We start from the raw sequence: 18,280 nt of genomic DNA, 5'->3' as shown, positions 1-18,280 counted from the left end.
AGTGCATAAATACTTAAATAAATATAGTGTCCCCACTTTGCGGATATTTCTTTATCGCGGGTGGTCCTGGAATGTAACACCCACGGTAAACGAGGGATCACTGTAGAACATTACTACTTCATGATGAATCACTTCAAAGTGAACAGCACTAAATCTTCATAATTTTTTCCTGAGTGCATTGAATCCTGAATATCTACAATGTAATTTGAGTAATATACAATTCTTGTGCTAGGAAACAATTCTACAAAGAATCTGTGAATCATTAATGATATTTATTGCAAGACAACTAGAAAATGGTCTAATACAAGTCCTTAACTCCATATAAAACAAATACTGCAAGTGAACTATACACTCAAAGTTAATATGTGCCGAATTTCTTTGGCATATACATAGTTTAATAATCAATAGTGCTGGACTGCAGGACACATTCAAAACAACATCTGCTTGAGCAATTATTAAATGAACGATGTAAAATAAGTTACACAAAAGGTTTCAAATTCAATTGAACTGAAATAAAGATTCTGCAGTTTCATGCCTATTTGTATAAAATTGGTCCACATGTCTATATATGTATCACTTGTTCATTAGTACACAATCTAAAAATGGTTCACTTTAATTTGGCATCAGAAGATGTGAAAGTTCTGTCCAAGAAGAATAATGATGTTGATTACTATATCTCTCTGGCTAATAAGGTTTTGTAGTTAAAAAGTATACTCAAATGCACTATCTTAGGTTGCCTCTAGGAAAGTGTGTGTGTGTGTGTTTGCTATTACCTCATATATTAAGATTATATACATAATGAACAACATATACGAAGCAGCCCTGAACAAGCAAAAAGGAGACATTTTGAATCTTATGTATAATATATAGAAAAAAGATTTCATTATAAAAACTATTGTCAGATATCAGAATGAGGTTTTGCTTGCTTTAGATGTTTTATACAACTAATTTTATCTTTTACACAATTTGTTTATCAATTGCATATTATATAAAACCCATATTTTGTCATAACTAGCAAACGGATATGTTAAGGAGATGTAAAATAAAGCTAAGAAAATCATGTTCTAATAATGTTTATGAATTGTGCTTAGATTAGGTTTTGAAACAATTATCTGCTCTAAAGCAGATCTAGATATGAAACAGTTTTAGAGCGCATTGAAGTTACTTAAATAGAAGTTACTATCGTATACATATATTTATTTTGGGTCAATTGCATAGGAATTATGTTTCAGCTATTAATTTTTTTCATTCAAGTGTAATAAAGAATATACAGTGATACCTCTACTTAAGAACTTAATTTGTTCTGTGACCAGGTTCTTAAGTAGAAAAGTTTGTAAGGAGAAGCAATTTTTCCCATAGGAATCAATGTAAAAGCAATGTGTGTGATTGGGTAAACAACAGGGAGGGTGGAGGCCCTGTTTCCTCCCAGGAGATTCCTAGAGAGGCCCCACAGAGGCTTCTCCCCACTTCTTCTGGCCCAGTTTCCTCTCAGGAGATTCCTAGAGAGGCCCCACAGAGGATTCACCCTGCCTTTTCCAGTTACAGTTTCGGAGACTCAGGTTTGTAAGTGAAAAATGGTTCTTGAGAAGAGGCAAAAAAATATTGAACATCCGGTTCTTATCTAGAAAAGTTCATAAGTACAGGCGTTTGTTAAGTTCTACTTAAGAACTTAATTCGTTCCGTGACCAGGTTCTTAAGTAGAAAAGTTTGTAAGTAGAAGCAATTTTTCTCATAGGAATCAATGTAAAATCAAATGATGTGTGCAAACCCATAAGGAAAGAAATTAAAGCTCAGAATTTGGATGGGAAGAGGAGGAGGAAGAGAAAGACAGTCACTGCCGAAGGAAGAAGGTGAGGTGAGGGAAATCAAAGAAATCCAAAACTTTAAAGCTTAAAAAGAAAAAAGAGGGACTCTGAGGCCACGAGGAGGAATACTCCCTTTCCATACACCAAAAGGCTCTTCTGGCAGCCCAGAAAAGCCTGAGATGGCCTGGATTAAAGGGGGAATGGCAGGAAACTGGCCGGGCTTTCATGCCACTCTCAAATTTCCTGGGAAATTTTTCCGGGCTCAGGTTCTTAAGTAGAAAATGGTTCTTAAGAGGCAAAAAAATATTGGAACACCCGGTTCTTATCTAGAAAAGTTCTTAAATAGAGGCCTTCTTAAGTAGAGGTACCACTGTATTAGGAAAAGCAGCTATTTGGCATTTTAGAAAAGTTGATAGTGCTACTTACCCGTTTAAGCTCAGAATGACAATTGAAAATTTCCATGTATCCTGGGAATATTTTAGGCAGCATACATTTTGATGATAGATTCTAGTCTCCTGCTACTCCTTTCAATTTGGCAGTTATCTTCAGATAAAGGCATCAATGCCACAATGAGTCTACCAGGATACACTTAAAAGCTTGTTGTGTTTTAATAACACTTAGCACTTAAACTTATACAGTATACCACTTCAAAGTGCTTTATAGCACTTTCTGAACAGTTTACAATGTCAAGATATTGCCCCTCCTAACAATCTTAGTCCTCATTTAACTGACCTGGGATGGAAGCAGGGGTAGGCTACTGCCCGGACGGGGGGCGGGAGCGGACGACGCAGTGGGGTAGCAAAAATGGAGCTCCAGCCCAGGGCACCCAATTAGCACTGAAAGATGTTGAAAGAAAATGCAGGGCGTCCTGCATAAGTAGTAAACATTTTGGTAGCCCTTCACTGGATGGAAGACTCAGTCCAACGTGAACCATCAGAATCAAACCCCTGGCTGCTTGCAGAGTTAGCCTGAAATACTGCATTCTAACCACCATTTTTTATCTACTTTTTATCAGTTGTTCTAAACTATCCAGGACTACTCTGTAAATTAGGTGGCCATACTTCATGTGAGTAAGTGCTGCTTCGAATCAGGATTTCGGATTAGGTTGGGAGTGGGGGATCACTGTAATCTACTGAATCAATTTCACATAATTCCATAAAGCCTATAGTCTAACCCCCTATCCCAACAATTGTGAATGTGAGCAAAATGAGTTATTATTCACTGTATCAGGATTGTAAAGGCAAATGGTACATCACTGAAATAAGTTCAAATTTATGTCATCTCAAATCTGCACATACCTTTATGGAAAATGGCATAGAAAACTACCGCACGAATCCCAGCGGCCGATAAAGTCCCACAGAGTTGGCCTTCTCCGGGTCCCGTCAACCAAACAATGTCTTTTGGCGGGCCCCAGGGGAAGAGTCTTCTCTGTAGCGGCCCCGGCCTTCTGGAATCAACTCCCCCCAGAGATTAGAATGGTCTCCACCCTCCTTGTCTTTCGCAAATTACTCAAGACCCACCTTTATCGCCAGGCATGGGGGAGTTAAGATATTCCTCCCCCCTAGGCCATTACAAGTTATGCATGGTATGTTTGTGTGTATGTTTGGTTTTATAATAAGGGTTTTTAGTTGTTTTATTAATTTGATTGTTACATGCTGTTTTTTATCATTGTTGTTAGCCACCCCGAGTCTGCGGAGAGAGGCGGCATACAAATCCAATAAATAATAATAATAAAATAATAATATTAGGAGTTGCTTTGGGTTGTTTTTTTCCCCCAAAGTTAAACTTCCAATAACTTTTTTAAGTTGAGCTTTTGGGCATCTTATCAAGTCCAACAATACTTTTGTTAAGCTTTAACTACCTATTGTGAAAGAGCTGATGTGAAACAAACCAAGAGTTGGATGCAACTATTTTGGGACTGAAAGAGCTGATATTTCAGAATCAGAAGTAACAGCAGCCAGTGAAGAGGTAAGTGATAGTTCTAGTTCTCAGCAAATTGAATATATCAATGTATATATGTATTTTGTTGACAATGGGTGGGAGGGACAGGACAGGACAGAACGGTAACAATAATTCAAATACTCAGTTTGAGTTATGATATATATCCTAAGATGTAGCACTTAAATTAAAACAAAGATGATGTAGTTTCAGATCATTTTTCAATCCTAGACATAATTATTGTTATGTAATTTCAAGCCAATAGTTGTTCTCTTAAAACACCTTACAGGATTATTAGGATAAAGTTGAAGAACAGTTCTATGGGGACTTGGACAAATAAGAAAGATACAGTGGTCCCTCGATTTGCGCGTTCTCGATTAGCGCGAAACGCTGCAACGTGGTTTTTCAAAAAATATTAATTAAAAAAATAAAATATTAAAAAATAAAAAATAAGTCCACGCTAGTTCTCTCTCTCTTTCTCTCCCTGTTGCCGGCGAGAGAAAGAGAGAGGCAGAGGTCGGGCGCATTACCGGGAGGTGGAGGCGGCGTGGGGACGCTGGGTGCCGGGGACTCCGAGGAGGGGGTGAACGTCTGTTCCCTGAATGGAGACCGCCGGCCGCTCAATCGGGCCAGCAGGGAACAGAATGGAGCCTTCCGCGGCGGGGCTGGTAAGGGGGGGAGCCGAGGGGGGAGCCGAGCCCAGCCCCGTGGCATTCACACACGCCCCCCTGGATGAGCGGCCCCGCATGGCCCCAGCGCCGGACTCCGTTGCCGAACGGCGAAACCGGAAGGGGCGAGGTGGGGGAGAACGGGAGGCTCAGCATTCCGGCAGTCGCAGCGCTGGCTGTCAACTTTTCTTTTTAGCACTGGGGAGGCAAGTCAGCTCCTGCCCAGTTTTAAAAAGAAAAGTTGACAGCCAGCGATTGTTCCGCTGCCGCCAGCATGGAGCCCACGGGGGATTCGCCTTCCTCCCACCCGCAGCCGAGACTGATCGTGGGCTCCTTCGCAACCTCGGAGAGCTTCCAGGGCATGAAAGCTCACGAAAACCAGGAAGCTCTCCGAGGTTGCGAAGGAGCCCACGATCAGTCGGCTGCCGGCAGGAGGAAAGCGAATCCCCCGTGGGCTCCATGCTGGCGGCAGCGGAACAATCGCTGGCTGTCAACTTTTCTTTTTAAAACTGGGCAGGAGCTGACTTGCCTCCCCAGTGCTAAAAAGAAAAGTTGACAGCCAGCGCTGCGACTGCCGGAATGCTGAGCCTCCCGTTCTCCCCCACCTCGCCCCTTCCGGTTTCGCCGTTCGGCAACGGAGTCCGGCGCTGGGGCCATGCGGGGCCGCTCATCCAGGGGGGCGTGTGTGGACTGGCAAGCGGCAAGCGGCAAGTGATCTGGCGGGAAGACCAAGGGAAGGTTCCTTCAGCCGCCCAACACCTGATCCGCTCCGCAGCACGGCAGCAGCGAGGAGCCGAAGATGGGGTTTCCCCTTTGCCTTTACCCCATCTTCGGCTCCTCGCTGCTTCCGCGCTGCGGAGCAGATCAGCTGTTGGGCGGCTGAAGGAATCTTCCCTTGGTCTTCCCCGCCGCCCACACGCAAACTCCACCATCTGCGCATGTGCGGCCATGAAAAAAATGGCGCACATGCGCAGATGGTGGTTTTACTTCCGCATCCAATATAACGCGGAAATCGGTTAGCGCGGGAGGTCTTGGAACGTAACCCCCGCGCTAACCGAGAGATCACTGTACAATAATTTTAGCTGAACACAAAACGTGAATTGCCATTCATGTGTGTTGCACTTCATTTAATTTTATTGCTACAAAGTTTGAGAATTATGATTTCACATAATTCTTGAAATAGTTTTTTGTATCTGATGAAGTAGATTCTTGTTTAAAAAACACCTCCAAATGCTTTTATATAATGTAAGTAATGTAATATAAGTAATATAATGTAAGTGTGCCAGGCTTTCAAGTGGTTCAAGAATTTTATTTGCTGGTATATTTCAAAATATATAGGACAGATGTAATTTAATCACAGCATGAATTTATGTCATATCTATTCTTTCACAGTTCTGCAGTCAGTATTATGGGAGCTCTCACTCCTTAAAATAATGTCGTAGTTGGAGAATCATTATAGAAGTTGAGAAATAGTGGGGTCAACAGCATAACTGTGAGAGGAATCCAGGAGTTTTAAAGGACAACCTTTTAAAGTATGATCTAGCAATATGCTGCAGCTGCCAAAAAGCCAATACAGTACAATTCTGGGCTGCACCAAAAAGGGATAATATCAAGTGCATGTGAAGGATTAGTACCACCAGATATTTCCCTGGAAAGAGCTCCTTTGGAGTGACTACTTCTAATCAACATGACAAAAAAAGATATTGAGACTGTAGAAAGAGTCCAGGGAAGAATAACAAAGATGGTTAGGAGTCTGAAGACCAAAACACGATGAACAGTTACAAGAATTGGATGCCTAATCTAACGGAGAGAAAGATTAGGGGTGACATGACAGTGGTCTTCCAATATTTGAGAGGCTATCACAAATAAGAGATAGACAACTTATTCTCTAAAGCACCTGAAGACAACACAAGAAGTAACCAATAGAAACTTATCAAAGAGAGATCCAGCCTAAAATGAAGGAGAAATTCCCTGACTGAGAACAATTAATCAGTGAAATGACTTACCTTTAGAAGTTGTGGATGTTCACTGGAGGTTTTTAAGAAGAGATTGGACAGCTATTTGCCTGGAATGGGTTTCCAACTTGGGCAGGATGTTGGACTACAAGATCTCCTTCTAATTCTGTTATTCTGTATTTTTCAAATCAACAAATAGTGGGGTTCTCTGCAATTTGCATTATGGTATACCTGTCCTCCTGAATACTGTATATGTTTAAATGACATTATTTCTCTATACTCTAGCACAGTGGTTCTCAACCTGAGGGTCGGGACCCCTTTGGGGGTTGAACAACCGTTTCACAGGGGTTGCCTAAGACCTTGGGAAAAGACAAATTTCCCATGGTGTTAGGAACTAAAGTTTCTATTCTGGCACCTTGGAACATATTTTTACAATCCGACTAATCAGGCGTTTACAATGGGGGTGTCCCTCTGACCTTCCTGCCAATCAGCTTAAAGCTCTGTTGGGAGAATTGACACTAGATCTATGGTTGGGAGTCATCACAACATAAGGAACTGTATTAAGGGGTTGCGGCATTAGAAAGGTTGAGAACCACTATTTATAGACAATCTTAACTCTAGGTAGCATAGAGCATAATGGGATTTTCTTGCTCGGTAACAACATATAAGACTTTGAACAAACTGGAAGCTCATTTTCCTTCAATGTATGAAATATATCAGCAGCACCTAGAGAAACACTTAGTTTCAATATACATTGTGAAGAAACAGAATCCATCAATGGATATAATATGAACAGTGGGGGACATAACACAAAATTATAAACTGTTCAAAAAAATAAAGGGGACACTTAAACAACACAATATAACTCCAAGTAAACCAAACTTCTGTGAAATCAAACACCGATTGACAATCAATTTCACATGCTGTTGTGCACATTCAACTTTGTACAGAACAAAGTATTCAATGAGAATATTTCATTCATTCATAACTAGGATGTATTATTTGAGTGTTCCCTTTATTTATTTATTTTTTAGCAGTATACTACAGTAATACCTTGTCTTACGAACTTAATTGGTTTCGGGAGGAGGTTCGTAAGGTGAAAAGTTCATAAGACGAAACAATGTTTCCCATAGGAATCAATGGAAAACCGATTAATGCATGCAAGCCCAAAATCTACCCCTTTTTCAAGCTGAAGTGCCCGTTTTTGCACTGTTGGGATTCCCCTGAAGCTCCCCTCCATGGGAAACCCCACCTACAGACCTCCACATTTTTGCGATGCTGTAGGGAAATCCCAGGAGGGGATTCAGCGAAATCAGCGAAATCGCACTATCACTTCCGTGTTTTTGTGATGGTGCGATTTCGCTGAGGCTTCCCTCACTGGGAAACCCCACCACCGTATTTCCGTTGCCAGAGGAGCGCCCGTTTTGTGATCCTGGGATTTCCCTCCTGGGATTTCCCTACAGCATCGCAAAAACGCGGAAATCAGGAGGTGGGGTTTCCCATGGAGGGGAGCCTCAGGGGAATCCCAGGATCACAAAAACGGGTTCGTCGCTTGCAACGGAAGTCCGGAGGCGGGGCATCCCAGCGGCAGCGGTGCATTTGTAAGGCAAAAAAAGTTCGTAAGAAGAGGCAAAAAAAATCTGAACCCCGGGTTCGTATCTCGAAAAGTTTGTATGACAAGGTACCACTGTATATTGTTTCAGTAAAGTACTAACTTGTATATTTCCTACGGTTGCATCATGATACTATGTTATCCTTATGAAATAGCTAAACATTAATACTTTTTTCCACAGAACTCTGCAAAACTATTTGTCAGCCTCTACCAAAACAGCAATCAAAACTATGCTCCAGCTCAAGCCTTTATCTTTTGCTCTTATCCTTTTACTTGCACATATGATGACTGGTAAGATCTGGGGGCCTTCCATTCATAGTTGTTTTGCTTGCTGAACCTTGCTTGCCTCAGCTTACCAGTTAAGTCCTGGTATTAAGTATGGAGTGTATGTGATTTATTATTGTTGCTATACCTAGTTACTGATGAACTAAATAAAGCTCAGGCATTTTTCAGAAAAAGTTGGAAGAGAACTTAGAGATCTTCTAAACTAGTGGTTCTCACCCCTCCTAATGCCGCAACCCTTTAATACAGTTCCTCATGTTGTGGTGACCTCCAACCATAAAATAATAAAATTATTAGGAAACTCAGGGATGGGTTCTAACTTACCTTGCTACCAGTTCACTTTCTCCTGCACTGCGTGGCCATGCCTAGTGGGCGTGCACCGGAACAGAATATCTCCGGGACCGCCTTCTGCCGCACGAATCCCAGCAACCGGTTAGGTCCCACAGAGTTGGCCTTCTCCGGGTCCCGTCGACTAAACAATGTCATCTAGCGGGACCTAGGGGAAGAGCCTTCTCTGTGGTGGCTCCGACCCTCTGGAACCAGCTCCCCCCTGAGATTAGGATTGCCCCCACCCTCCTTGCCTTTTGTAAACTCCTTAAAATCCACCTCTGCCATCAGACATGGGGGAATTGAAACATCTCCCCCTTGCCCATGTTGTTTTGGTGCATGATTGATTGTGTGCTTGTTTTTTATATATATTGGGGTTGCTTTTATGAATTTTTAAACCTAAAACTGTAATTAGATTGGTAAATATTAGATTTGTCACTATGTACTGTTTTGCCATTGTTGTGAGCTGCCCCAAGTCTGCAGAAAGGGGCGGCATATAAATCCAATAAATCTAATCTAATCTAATCTTTGCAAGTGCAGGCATGCACAGTGTCAATTTTTTTAAAAAAATATGCAAAAAAACCACCCCAGAAACAAGATGGTGACGCATGCACAGTGCTGGAAATTCGGCTTCTGCGCATGTTCAGAAGTTCCCATGGTAAAGGGGTATTTTTTTTTTTTTGCAATAGTCTATTTTCATGTAAGTGGACCTATCTGGAGACGGATAGAGGAGCGGTATCTCAGTTCCGAAGACAGACCATCGGAAATATATTTTTTCTGATAGGCAACTCCTGTGAAAGGGTTGTTCGACTCTCAAAGGGGTCGCACTCAGTAAAAGACTGTAAAAAAAATTTACTACTACACTGTGGGCGTGGCTTATTTTGTGGAGGTGGTTGCCGGCCATGTGACCAGGTGGGAGTGGCTTGATGATCATGTGACAGGAGGTGGTTTAAACCTCATGTGACTGGCTTAAAGGTGGCCAATTTGACTTAACTCACATCAAGGGTTTAGGTTAGGGTGCCTGGCCTCTCCTTGCCTCAAAGAGGTACAATTTCCCTATCTATTTACTATTACTGAACATCCAAATTAGACTATTTAATTCTATGTATATATGCCTCATGTGTACATATATATTACCTACAGGCACAGAAAAATATACATTATCTATTATATAAACCGTATGTTTATGTACACGAATGCACGCACAGCTCTTCTAAAATTATACACATTCCATCTCATTTACTGTAATAAGAAAAACATACCCAGAGCCCAGAAGAGAAAAAAAGAAAAAAAAATTCTACTAGTTCTGCGTACCTGAGCAAAATTTTTCTACCAGTTCTGTGTACCTGACTGTACCTGTAGGAGGCCATGACTGGTCGCGACCCACGGGTTGAGAACTACTGTTCTTGACCAACTCCCTGTTCAAGCAGGTTAATCATCAATACTGTGTATTGCATTAATTAAGAAATAGCTTAAACTTTGTTCTACCAATAGGACTAGTCATGTGATTAAATAATATTTAAAAAATCAACATATCCAGATATTATTATGGTATCATACAGTCATGATGTTGGAAGGCAATACTTAGGCCAATAAATATTCCCTTCCTTGCCCTGTGCAAGAATGCAAATTAAAGAATCCTCACAGATTATCCACTTCACACAAACAAGATCATATGCTGCAATGTTCTACCGGTCAATGACTACTTCAGCTTCAACTGCAACAACACAAGAGCACACAACAGATTCAAACTTAATACGAACCGCTCCAAACTTGACTGTAAAAAATATGATTTCAACAATCAAGTTATCGAAGCGTGGAACTCATTACCGGACTCAATTGTGTCAACCCCTACCCCCCAACATTTCTCCCTTAGACTCTCCACGATTGACCTCTCCAGGTTCCTAAGAGGCCAGTAAGGGGCGTACATAAGTACACTGGTGTGCCTTTCGTCCCCTGTCCAATTGTCTTTCCTTTCTTTCACCTATCTTATATATTCTCTTCCTTTCATATATCCTCTCCTCTAAGTTCACTTTTACCCTTACATATATTACCACATGTCTCTTTTTCTTCCTATGTATTTGTGTATTGGACAAATGAATAAATAAAAAATAAAAATAAATTCTCATATATTTAACTGGGACTCTGGCAAATAAACATTACTATTACTGGCAGAAATTGCTTGTATCATTCAGAGAGTACCTATATTCCCTTCATTCTGGAATGACAGAGAGGAGGTCTTGACATTCTATCGTATTTGAAGAATACTATTGTATGCCCTCATTATTCCTTGATTTCCTAAGCTAAATATAACCAATTGTTTCTGTTTCCCTTCATAGAGATGGGAATTTCTATGAAGGGAAATATATTTAGTTTGTAGTCCCTTGGTCATTCTTATTGACCTCTTTAAACCTGATCCATTTCCAGCATCATACCCTGGAAAAGGATTTAATCCCACAAAATACGGAATTAAGAAAAATATAATTGTGGAAAAATAAATAGTAGTTAACATTACAAAGCAGGTAATTGATGTTGGAAAAAATCAATTACAGTGCTGATCCAATCTGGGTATTCAGCAACTACAAACAAATGAAACAAGAAAACATATAAAAGTCAAACGTTTATATTCTGGACAAAGAATGTGATCTTGGAAAAATCGGTAAAAGAGGCCATCTATTGTATGTTAATACTGAATAGCACTCTATCAACAAAGGGGAATATAACACCACCTATCTCCTACCTGTTCTGCCGGGCTCTATGGTATGAGTATCCCGAAAATTCAAGGGTACAAATTTCAGACACACACACACTTGAAAGTTCAAAAACAATGTTTTTTTATCACAAAAATTCAAAAGAAACAAAGCATCCTTTTTGTATTGCAAAGAGCACTTGTCCCAAAACAACCTGGTAGTCTGTACAATCCCCTTAATCAGTCCTTAAGTACTTAGCTAGCAGCTGTGAAGGAATGTCACAGCCCTCCTTCTTCCACGAAGTGAAACACACACACTTTGCTCTGCTTTGGTTTCAAAGTTGTGAAAAATCAACAAACAAAGTCTGGAAACAGCAAGGCACGGTCCTGAAGAACAACGATCAGATCATCTTCCACAACGGCCAAGCCAGCACACTGCTATTTATATCAGCAGCTCTAATTACTGGAGTCCCACCCAAACACGGGTGGCCTCTCTTATCTCCTGTAATATTTCTTCAATTGGTCTTTCCGATGCATAATTCTGCGCATGCGTGGGTCTAACACTTCCTCATCCGAATTGACCGAAGATAATGGAGATTGGCTTCCTGGGCTGTGTGCCAAGCCCCCCTCTTCCAAGTCACCCCCACCTTCTTCTTCGTCTGAGGAAACTGCACTACCTGACTCTGTCGGCAATAAAACAGGCCTATGACATGTTGATGTTTCCCCTGCATCCACCTCCACATTCCTTGGAGCAGGAGCTGGGCCAGAGCCAACCACAACACTACCGACATATACAAACAGTCCTTTCACATTTCCAAGAAAATTCCACACCCATTTGCACTCTTGACTCAGTTGACCTTGAGGGCACAGATAAACTCCCAAGTGGCCTCAATGGCTCTCAGAGAGAGTGCTAATGACCAGATGACTGCAAAGAAATATAATCCTTCCATTCCCCTACATGTACACCATTCAGTCAGAACTGAAGAAACCTCTTGGCTGAGAAGTGGAATGTTTTCTTCAAGGAAAAAACAAAGTCCAGTTGCCTTTTGAAAAAGCACCTTTGAGACATGACTTGGATAACTGAGAATCTCCATAAACACGTAAAAGTAAAAAAATAAGGATTTTTCAGACCACAAGATGGCGCCAATCTGCTACAAAATAAAAGGAAACTTCCTGTAAAGAGACTAGAACAGGATCCAAAATTAGTACATTCTCTGAAAATTCTCAATAAAAAAAATACCTTCCTTAAATTGTACCAAAATTTTAGAGACAATTTATATTACAGAAATTTTTTTAGTAAATAAATAAAATTGATAAAAACAGTCTTTACTAGAATGTTTCTTCCTGTTCCTGTAAAATGTGGACAACCAATGAAGAGGAATTTCATCTGTTCCAACTGATGTCTGGGGAAAAAAAATCCTGGTTATTCCACTTTAATCAGATATTGGGGGAAAACGAAGTACAGTGATACCTCGTCTTACAAACGCCTTATCATACAAACTTTTCGAGATACAAACCCGGGGTTTAATTTACAAACCCACCGCTGCCGTTGGGATGCCCCGCCTCCAGACTTGTGTTGCCAGCGAGGCACCCATTTTTGCGCTGCTGGGATTCCCCTGAGGCTCCCCTCCATGGGAAACCCCATCTCCAGACTTCCGTGTTTTTGTGATGCTGCAGGGGAATCCCAGCAGTGCAAAAACGGGTGTTTTGCTGGCAACGGAAGTCCGGAGGTTGGGTTTCCCAGTGAGGGGAGCCTCAGTGAAATCACAGCATCACAAAAACACAGAAGTCCGGTGGTGGGGTTTCCCATGGAGGAGAGCCTCAGGGAAATTCCAGCAGCGCAAAAATGGGCACTTCGGTTGGCAAAAGGGGTGAATTTTGGGCTTGCACTCATTAATCGCTTTTCCATTGATTCCTATGGGAAACATTGTTTCGTCTTACAAACTTTTCACCTTAAGAACCTCGTCCAGGAACCAATTAAGTTTGTAAGACAAGGTATCACTGTACTGTGGCTCCTTCCTTCTCTCCCCCTTGGCAGGCAGCTTTGACTGCATCTGTGTGCCAAATGTTGGTGATAAAAAGTGACTTACTACCAGTCCTTGCATTTATGACTCTCCCTTGCACCACATGATCAAAGTTTAAGCGCTGTGCAACCACCATGTATTTCTATCAGTTGTAGCATTCCAAAGTATCGCGATTGACACTTGTGACTTTCTCTTGGGGGGTTTCCAGCAAGCAAAGTCAATGGGAGAAACCAGATTCATTTAATGACTGTGTGATTTGGCTTAATGACCCTATAGCTAAAAAGGTTGTAAAATCAATCATGATTCATTTGTAAAATCAGCCATGATTCATTGAACAATCGCATCACTTAGCAATAGAGATCCCGATCGTGACTGCAGTCGTAGGTCAAGGATTACATATACAGTACTTCATTCAGATGAAGTTTTAATTTTAATTTTTGCCTTTTCCAGAAACTGAAGCCAAAGCCATCTCAAAGAGGCATGTTCGTCGCGATTGGCTGGTTATTCCTGATACAATTGCATTCAATATATATTCATTCGTAAATGAAGTATCACCTAAAGCAGCTGAGTATTTGTTTAATGCTGTCCAAACACCAGTAATTCTTGAAACAAGGTATGTCAAGTAATTGTCATCCACAGCTTGCTAGGTGAGGGTTCATGAATTGGTATGAAAGCAGTAAGGGCGACCAAAATGTTTACTATCACACTGTGGGCGGGGCTTATTTGTGGGTGTGGCTTGATGATCATGTGACTAAGTAGGAGTGGCTTACATTAGGTTTCAAGCATTATTCATTTTATTTTCTAGAGCAGGGGTCCCCAAATTTGGCAACTTTTAAGACTTGTGAATTTCAACTCCCAGAAGTATCCAGCCACCTATGAAGAGAGAATACTATAGCCATTTGGAAAGGAGGGGAAGGCAGAAACCTATATCACATAGAATTAATTCCAGATCTTATCTCCTTATACTTTTCCTAGACATTTTTGTTTGTAGCAGAATCGCCGGCTTTGGGTTTTTTAAACAATTTCAGGAAGAACGCAGAGGCTGCCCAAAGAGGAGGCTCTGCATTTTCTTACAACATCTTTCAATGCAAATTGGATGCTCTGGGGTGGAGCTCCATTTTCACTACCCCACTGTATTCCCCACCATCTGGGCAGTAACCCACCCCTGTATGAAAGGCAAGAATGAGCGTAAAGGTGTTAACTAGCTCCAGGGGAATTAAACCATTTGGCAGAGAGACCACCTTGTCACAGGGGATGGACACTGAAAAGCCATAAGTGACAAATGTTGATGACATGTTATGGTTGCCGCAGAGCCCGGTTGTTTTCTTTGCCTGCAGCCCAAAGATGTCTTAATTTAATTTAATTTAATTTAATTTAGTTTAGTTTAATTTAATTTAATTTAATTTAATTTAATTTAATTTAATTTAATTTAATTTAATTTAATAATTTAATTTAATTTAATTTAATTTAATTTAATTTAATTTAATTTAATTTAATTTAATTTAATTTAATTTAATTTAATTTAATTTAATTTAATTTAATTTAATTTAATTTAATTTAATTTAATTTAATTTAATTTAATTTAATTTAATTTAATTTAATTTAATTTAATTTTTAATTTAATTTTTAATTTAATTTAATTTAATTTAATTTTTAATTTAATTTAATTTAATTTAATTTTTAATTTAATTTAATTTAATTTAATTTAATTTAATTTAATTTAATTTAATTTAATTTAATTTAATTTAATTTAATTTAATTTAATTTAATTTAATTTAATTTAATTTAATTTAATTTAATTTAATTTTTAATTTAATTTAATTTAATTTAATTTAATTTAATTTAATTTAATTTAATTTAATTTAATTTAATTTAATTTAATTTAATTTAATTTAATTTAATTTAATTTAATTTAATTTAATTTAATTTAATTTAATTTAATTTAATTTAATTTAATTTAATTTAATTTAATTTAATTTAATTTAATTTAATTTAATTTAATTTAATTTAATTTAATTTAATTTAATTTAATTTAATTTAATTTAATCTAATTTAATTCTATGCCACCCAAACCCATTGGAACTCCGGGCGGCTTACAACAATATAAAATACAAAACAATAATAAAAAGTCAAATATTAAATACTAAAAAACAGTAAAAGCCCACAATAAAACCCAATAAAACTGTCCAATCAAACAAACATACATACCAATCAATCATAATTTGGCCGTGACAAGATTCATGGACCTCACAGCCTTTCAGAAGGCAGTAGGGTGGGGGCAGTACGGACATTGGGAGGGAGTTGGTGCAGGGGCAGCCACAGAGAAGGCCCTCCCCCACGTTCCCGCCAACCTCCATTTCTTAGTTGAAGAGACCCGGAGAAGACCAACTCGGTGAGATTTTATTGGTCTCTGGGAGGTATGTGGCAGGAGACAGTCTCGTAAATAGTCTAAAAATAAGTGTCCTTTTCTCAATACTGGAAAAATTATTATTGAAATAAAACTCAGCCGATTCATTTCTATACATAGGGTGGAGCTAGGGGGTGGGCTACTGCCCGGACATGACAGAATGCAATGGGGTAGTGAAAATGGAGCTCCACCCCAGAGCACCCAATTTGCACTGAAAGATGTTGAAAGAAAATGCAGGGCGTCCTGCATAAGCCACGCCCACAGTGTTATAGTAAAACGTTTGGTAGCCTTTCACTGGGTGGAGCTATGTTGACCTTAATTCACACAGCAAATGGTTTTCAATGTCGCTCTTACTAATCCATTACCTTTCTTAGCATATATCCACACATCCCCGCTAACCATGGCTTGAAAATACTTCACAAACTATTATTTAAGCTTCCATCGGAATGATGAAGACTTTATCTCATATCCACCCAAGGCCACCTAACTTTGGATTTATCCGAATTGATGTAAAGATGATTTTCGTCTTTTCCCAACGTGATCCTTGTTATTTTCCCATTGGGTACCACTTTGTAGTAACCATGGCAATGATGTAGCAGGACAACTGGATGTCCCACCTTCACAGGTTGAACGAAAAGCAGAAGCCACAACAAGAAGATTGCCACTACTATTACATGCTTAGGAGCAATAATGGACTTCAATATTGCTGCTGGTCTTCTTTTAACCTGGTTGCTGCTACACTTCCATATTTCAGAGTCCTTTCCTTTTATAGATTCCAATGTGCTGCTCAAATCCACCAAAGAAGAAATAGATCCATGTAAATTAGCACATCAGGAAGGCACTAGACAATAACAACAACAACAACAACAACAATAATAATAATAATAATAATAATAATAATAATAATAATTTATTAGATTTGTATGCCGCCCCTCTCCGAAGACTCGGGGTGGCTCACAACAGTAATAAAAACAGTATACAATAGAACAAATCTAATAATAAAAATTATATTAAAAACCCCAACTGTTAAAAACCATACAACACATACATACCAAACATAAAATATAAGAAAGCCTGGGGGAGATGTCTTAGTTTCCCCATGCCTGGCGATATAGGTGGGTCTTGAGTAACTTGCGAAAGACAAGGAGGGTGGGGGCCATTCTAATCTCCAGGGGGAGGTGATTCCAAAGGGCCAGGGCCGCCACAGAGAAGGCTCCTCCCCTGGGGTCCGCCAAATGACATTGTTTTGTCGACGGGACCCGGAGAAGGCCAACTCTGTGGGACCTTATCGGTCGCTGGGATTCATGCGCTAGAAGGTGGTTCCGGAGGTATTCTGGTCCAATGCCACGAAGGGCTTTAAAGGTCATTACCAACACTTTGAATTTGTGACCGGAAACCAATCGTCAGCCAGTGCAGGCCACGGAGTGTTGTAGAAACGTGGGCAAATCTAGGAAGCCCCACGATAGCTCTCACAGCCGCATTCTGCACGATCTGAAGTTTCCGAACACTTTTCAAAGGTAGCCCCATGTAGAGGGTGTTCCAGTAATCGAACCTTGAGGTGATAAGGGCATGAGCAACTGTGAGCAATGGCTCCCTGTCCAAATAGGGCCGCAACTGATGCACCAGGCGAACCTGGGCAAAGTTTATTGAGCAGGAAAGTTTTTGAACATTTCTCAAACTCTCTAACATTGGTATCTCTTTATGGCAGGAACTTCCTGATAAGCAAAACAGCTGAACTCAGTATACGGGCTGAACAACTGGGAGAGAAATTATCTCAATTATGGGAAGACTTGAAAGTATCAGCACAGTGATAACACCTACACGAGTCTGTGAATTATATCCTTGTGTTTTTGTGCATACAACAGATCTTTTAAAAAAATCAGCACTGCAATGGAAAATCTTTGTGAAGGACTCTGGGAAATAAATAAGCTACACTCAGCAAGAATAAATTATAAAGCTGCTTTCTTCATAACAGTGTTACTTGCTTCTGCTATTGCAAATTATCCAAATAGAACACTCATTTCATTTCATTAATACTGAATTCCTGTGTTTTTGGGTGTGCTGCGCTTGCACCATCTTTTACACAAAGGTGGGTTCCTACCGGTTCTAACCAGTTCTTTTAAACTGTTGTATTCTCACTCCATTATGCGGCACAAGGGATTCGAACCACTGAACTGCTGGCCTTCTGATCAACAAGCTCAGCGTCTTAGCCACTGAGCCACCGTGTCCCCTAGGACAGTGTTTGTCAACCTTGGCAACTTGAAGATATCTGGACTTCAACTCTCAGAATTCCCCAGCCAGCATTCGCTGGCTGGGGAATTCTGGGAATTGAAGTCCAAATATCTTCAAGTTGCCAAGGTTGGGAAACGCTGCCCTAGGAATACTTTACAGGGATCGAAAAGAGGGCCATTCTTATTTCACATGCTGCCTGTTGAGAGTTACATGTATGGGCTAGGTCAGTGATGGCAAACCTTTTTTTCCTTGGGTGCCAAAAGAGCATGCATACAAGCTATCGCGCATGTCTGATTCAATGCCTTGGGAAGGTGAAAACAGTTTTCCCCACCAATTGCCGG

General features: G+C 40.1%; 1 protein-coding gene across 1 annotated transcript; it reads left to right on the top strand.

Annotated features, from left to right (window-relative positions):
* The first annotated feature begins 3,712 nt into the window (after positions 1–3,712).
* LOC139166457 (apovitellenin-1-like) lies at positions 3,713–17,679 on the top strand. Its single transcript, XM_070750029.1, has 4 exons — positions 3,713–3,773; positions 8,160–8,269; positions 13,751–13,913; positions 17,416–17,679. The coding sequence occupies exons 2-4, from the start codon at positions 8,209–8,211 to the stop codon at positions 17,516–17,518; spliced, it is 327 nt and encodes a 108-aa protein (XP_070606130.1). The 5' UTR covers positions 3,713–3,773; positions 8,160–8,208; the 3' UTR covers positions 17,519–17,679.
* Positions 17,680–18,280: the final 601 nt, after the last annotated feature.

This window comes from Erythrolamprus reginae, chromosome 4 (assembly GCF_031021105.1).
Source record: "Erythrolamprus reginae isolate rEryReg1 chromosome 4, rEryReg1.hap1, whole genome shotgun sequence".
In the NCBI taxonomy this organism is placed as follows: domain Eukaryota; kingdom Metazoa; phylum Chordata; class Lepidosauria; order Squamata; family Dipsadidae; genus Erythrolamprus; species Erythrolamprus reginae.
Note: the sequence above shows the minus strand (reverse complement) of the source record. Positions and strands in the feature narration are given on the sequence as shown.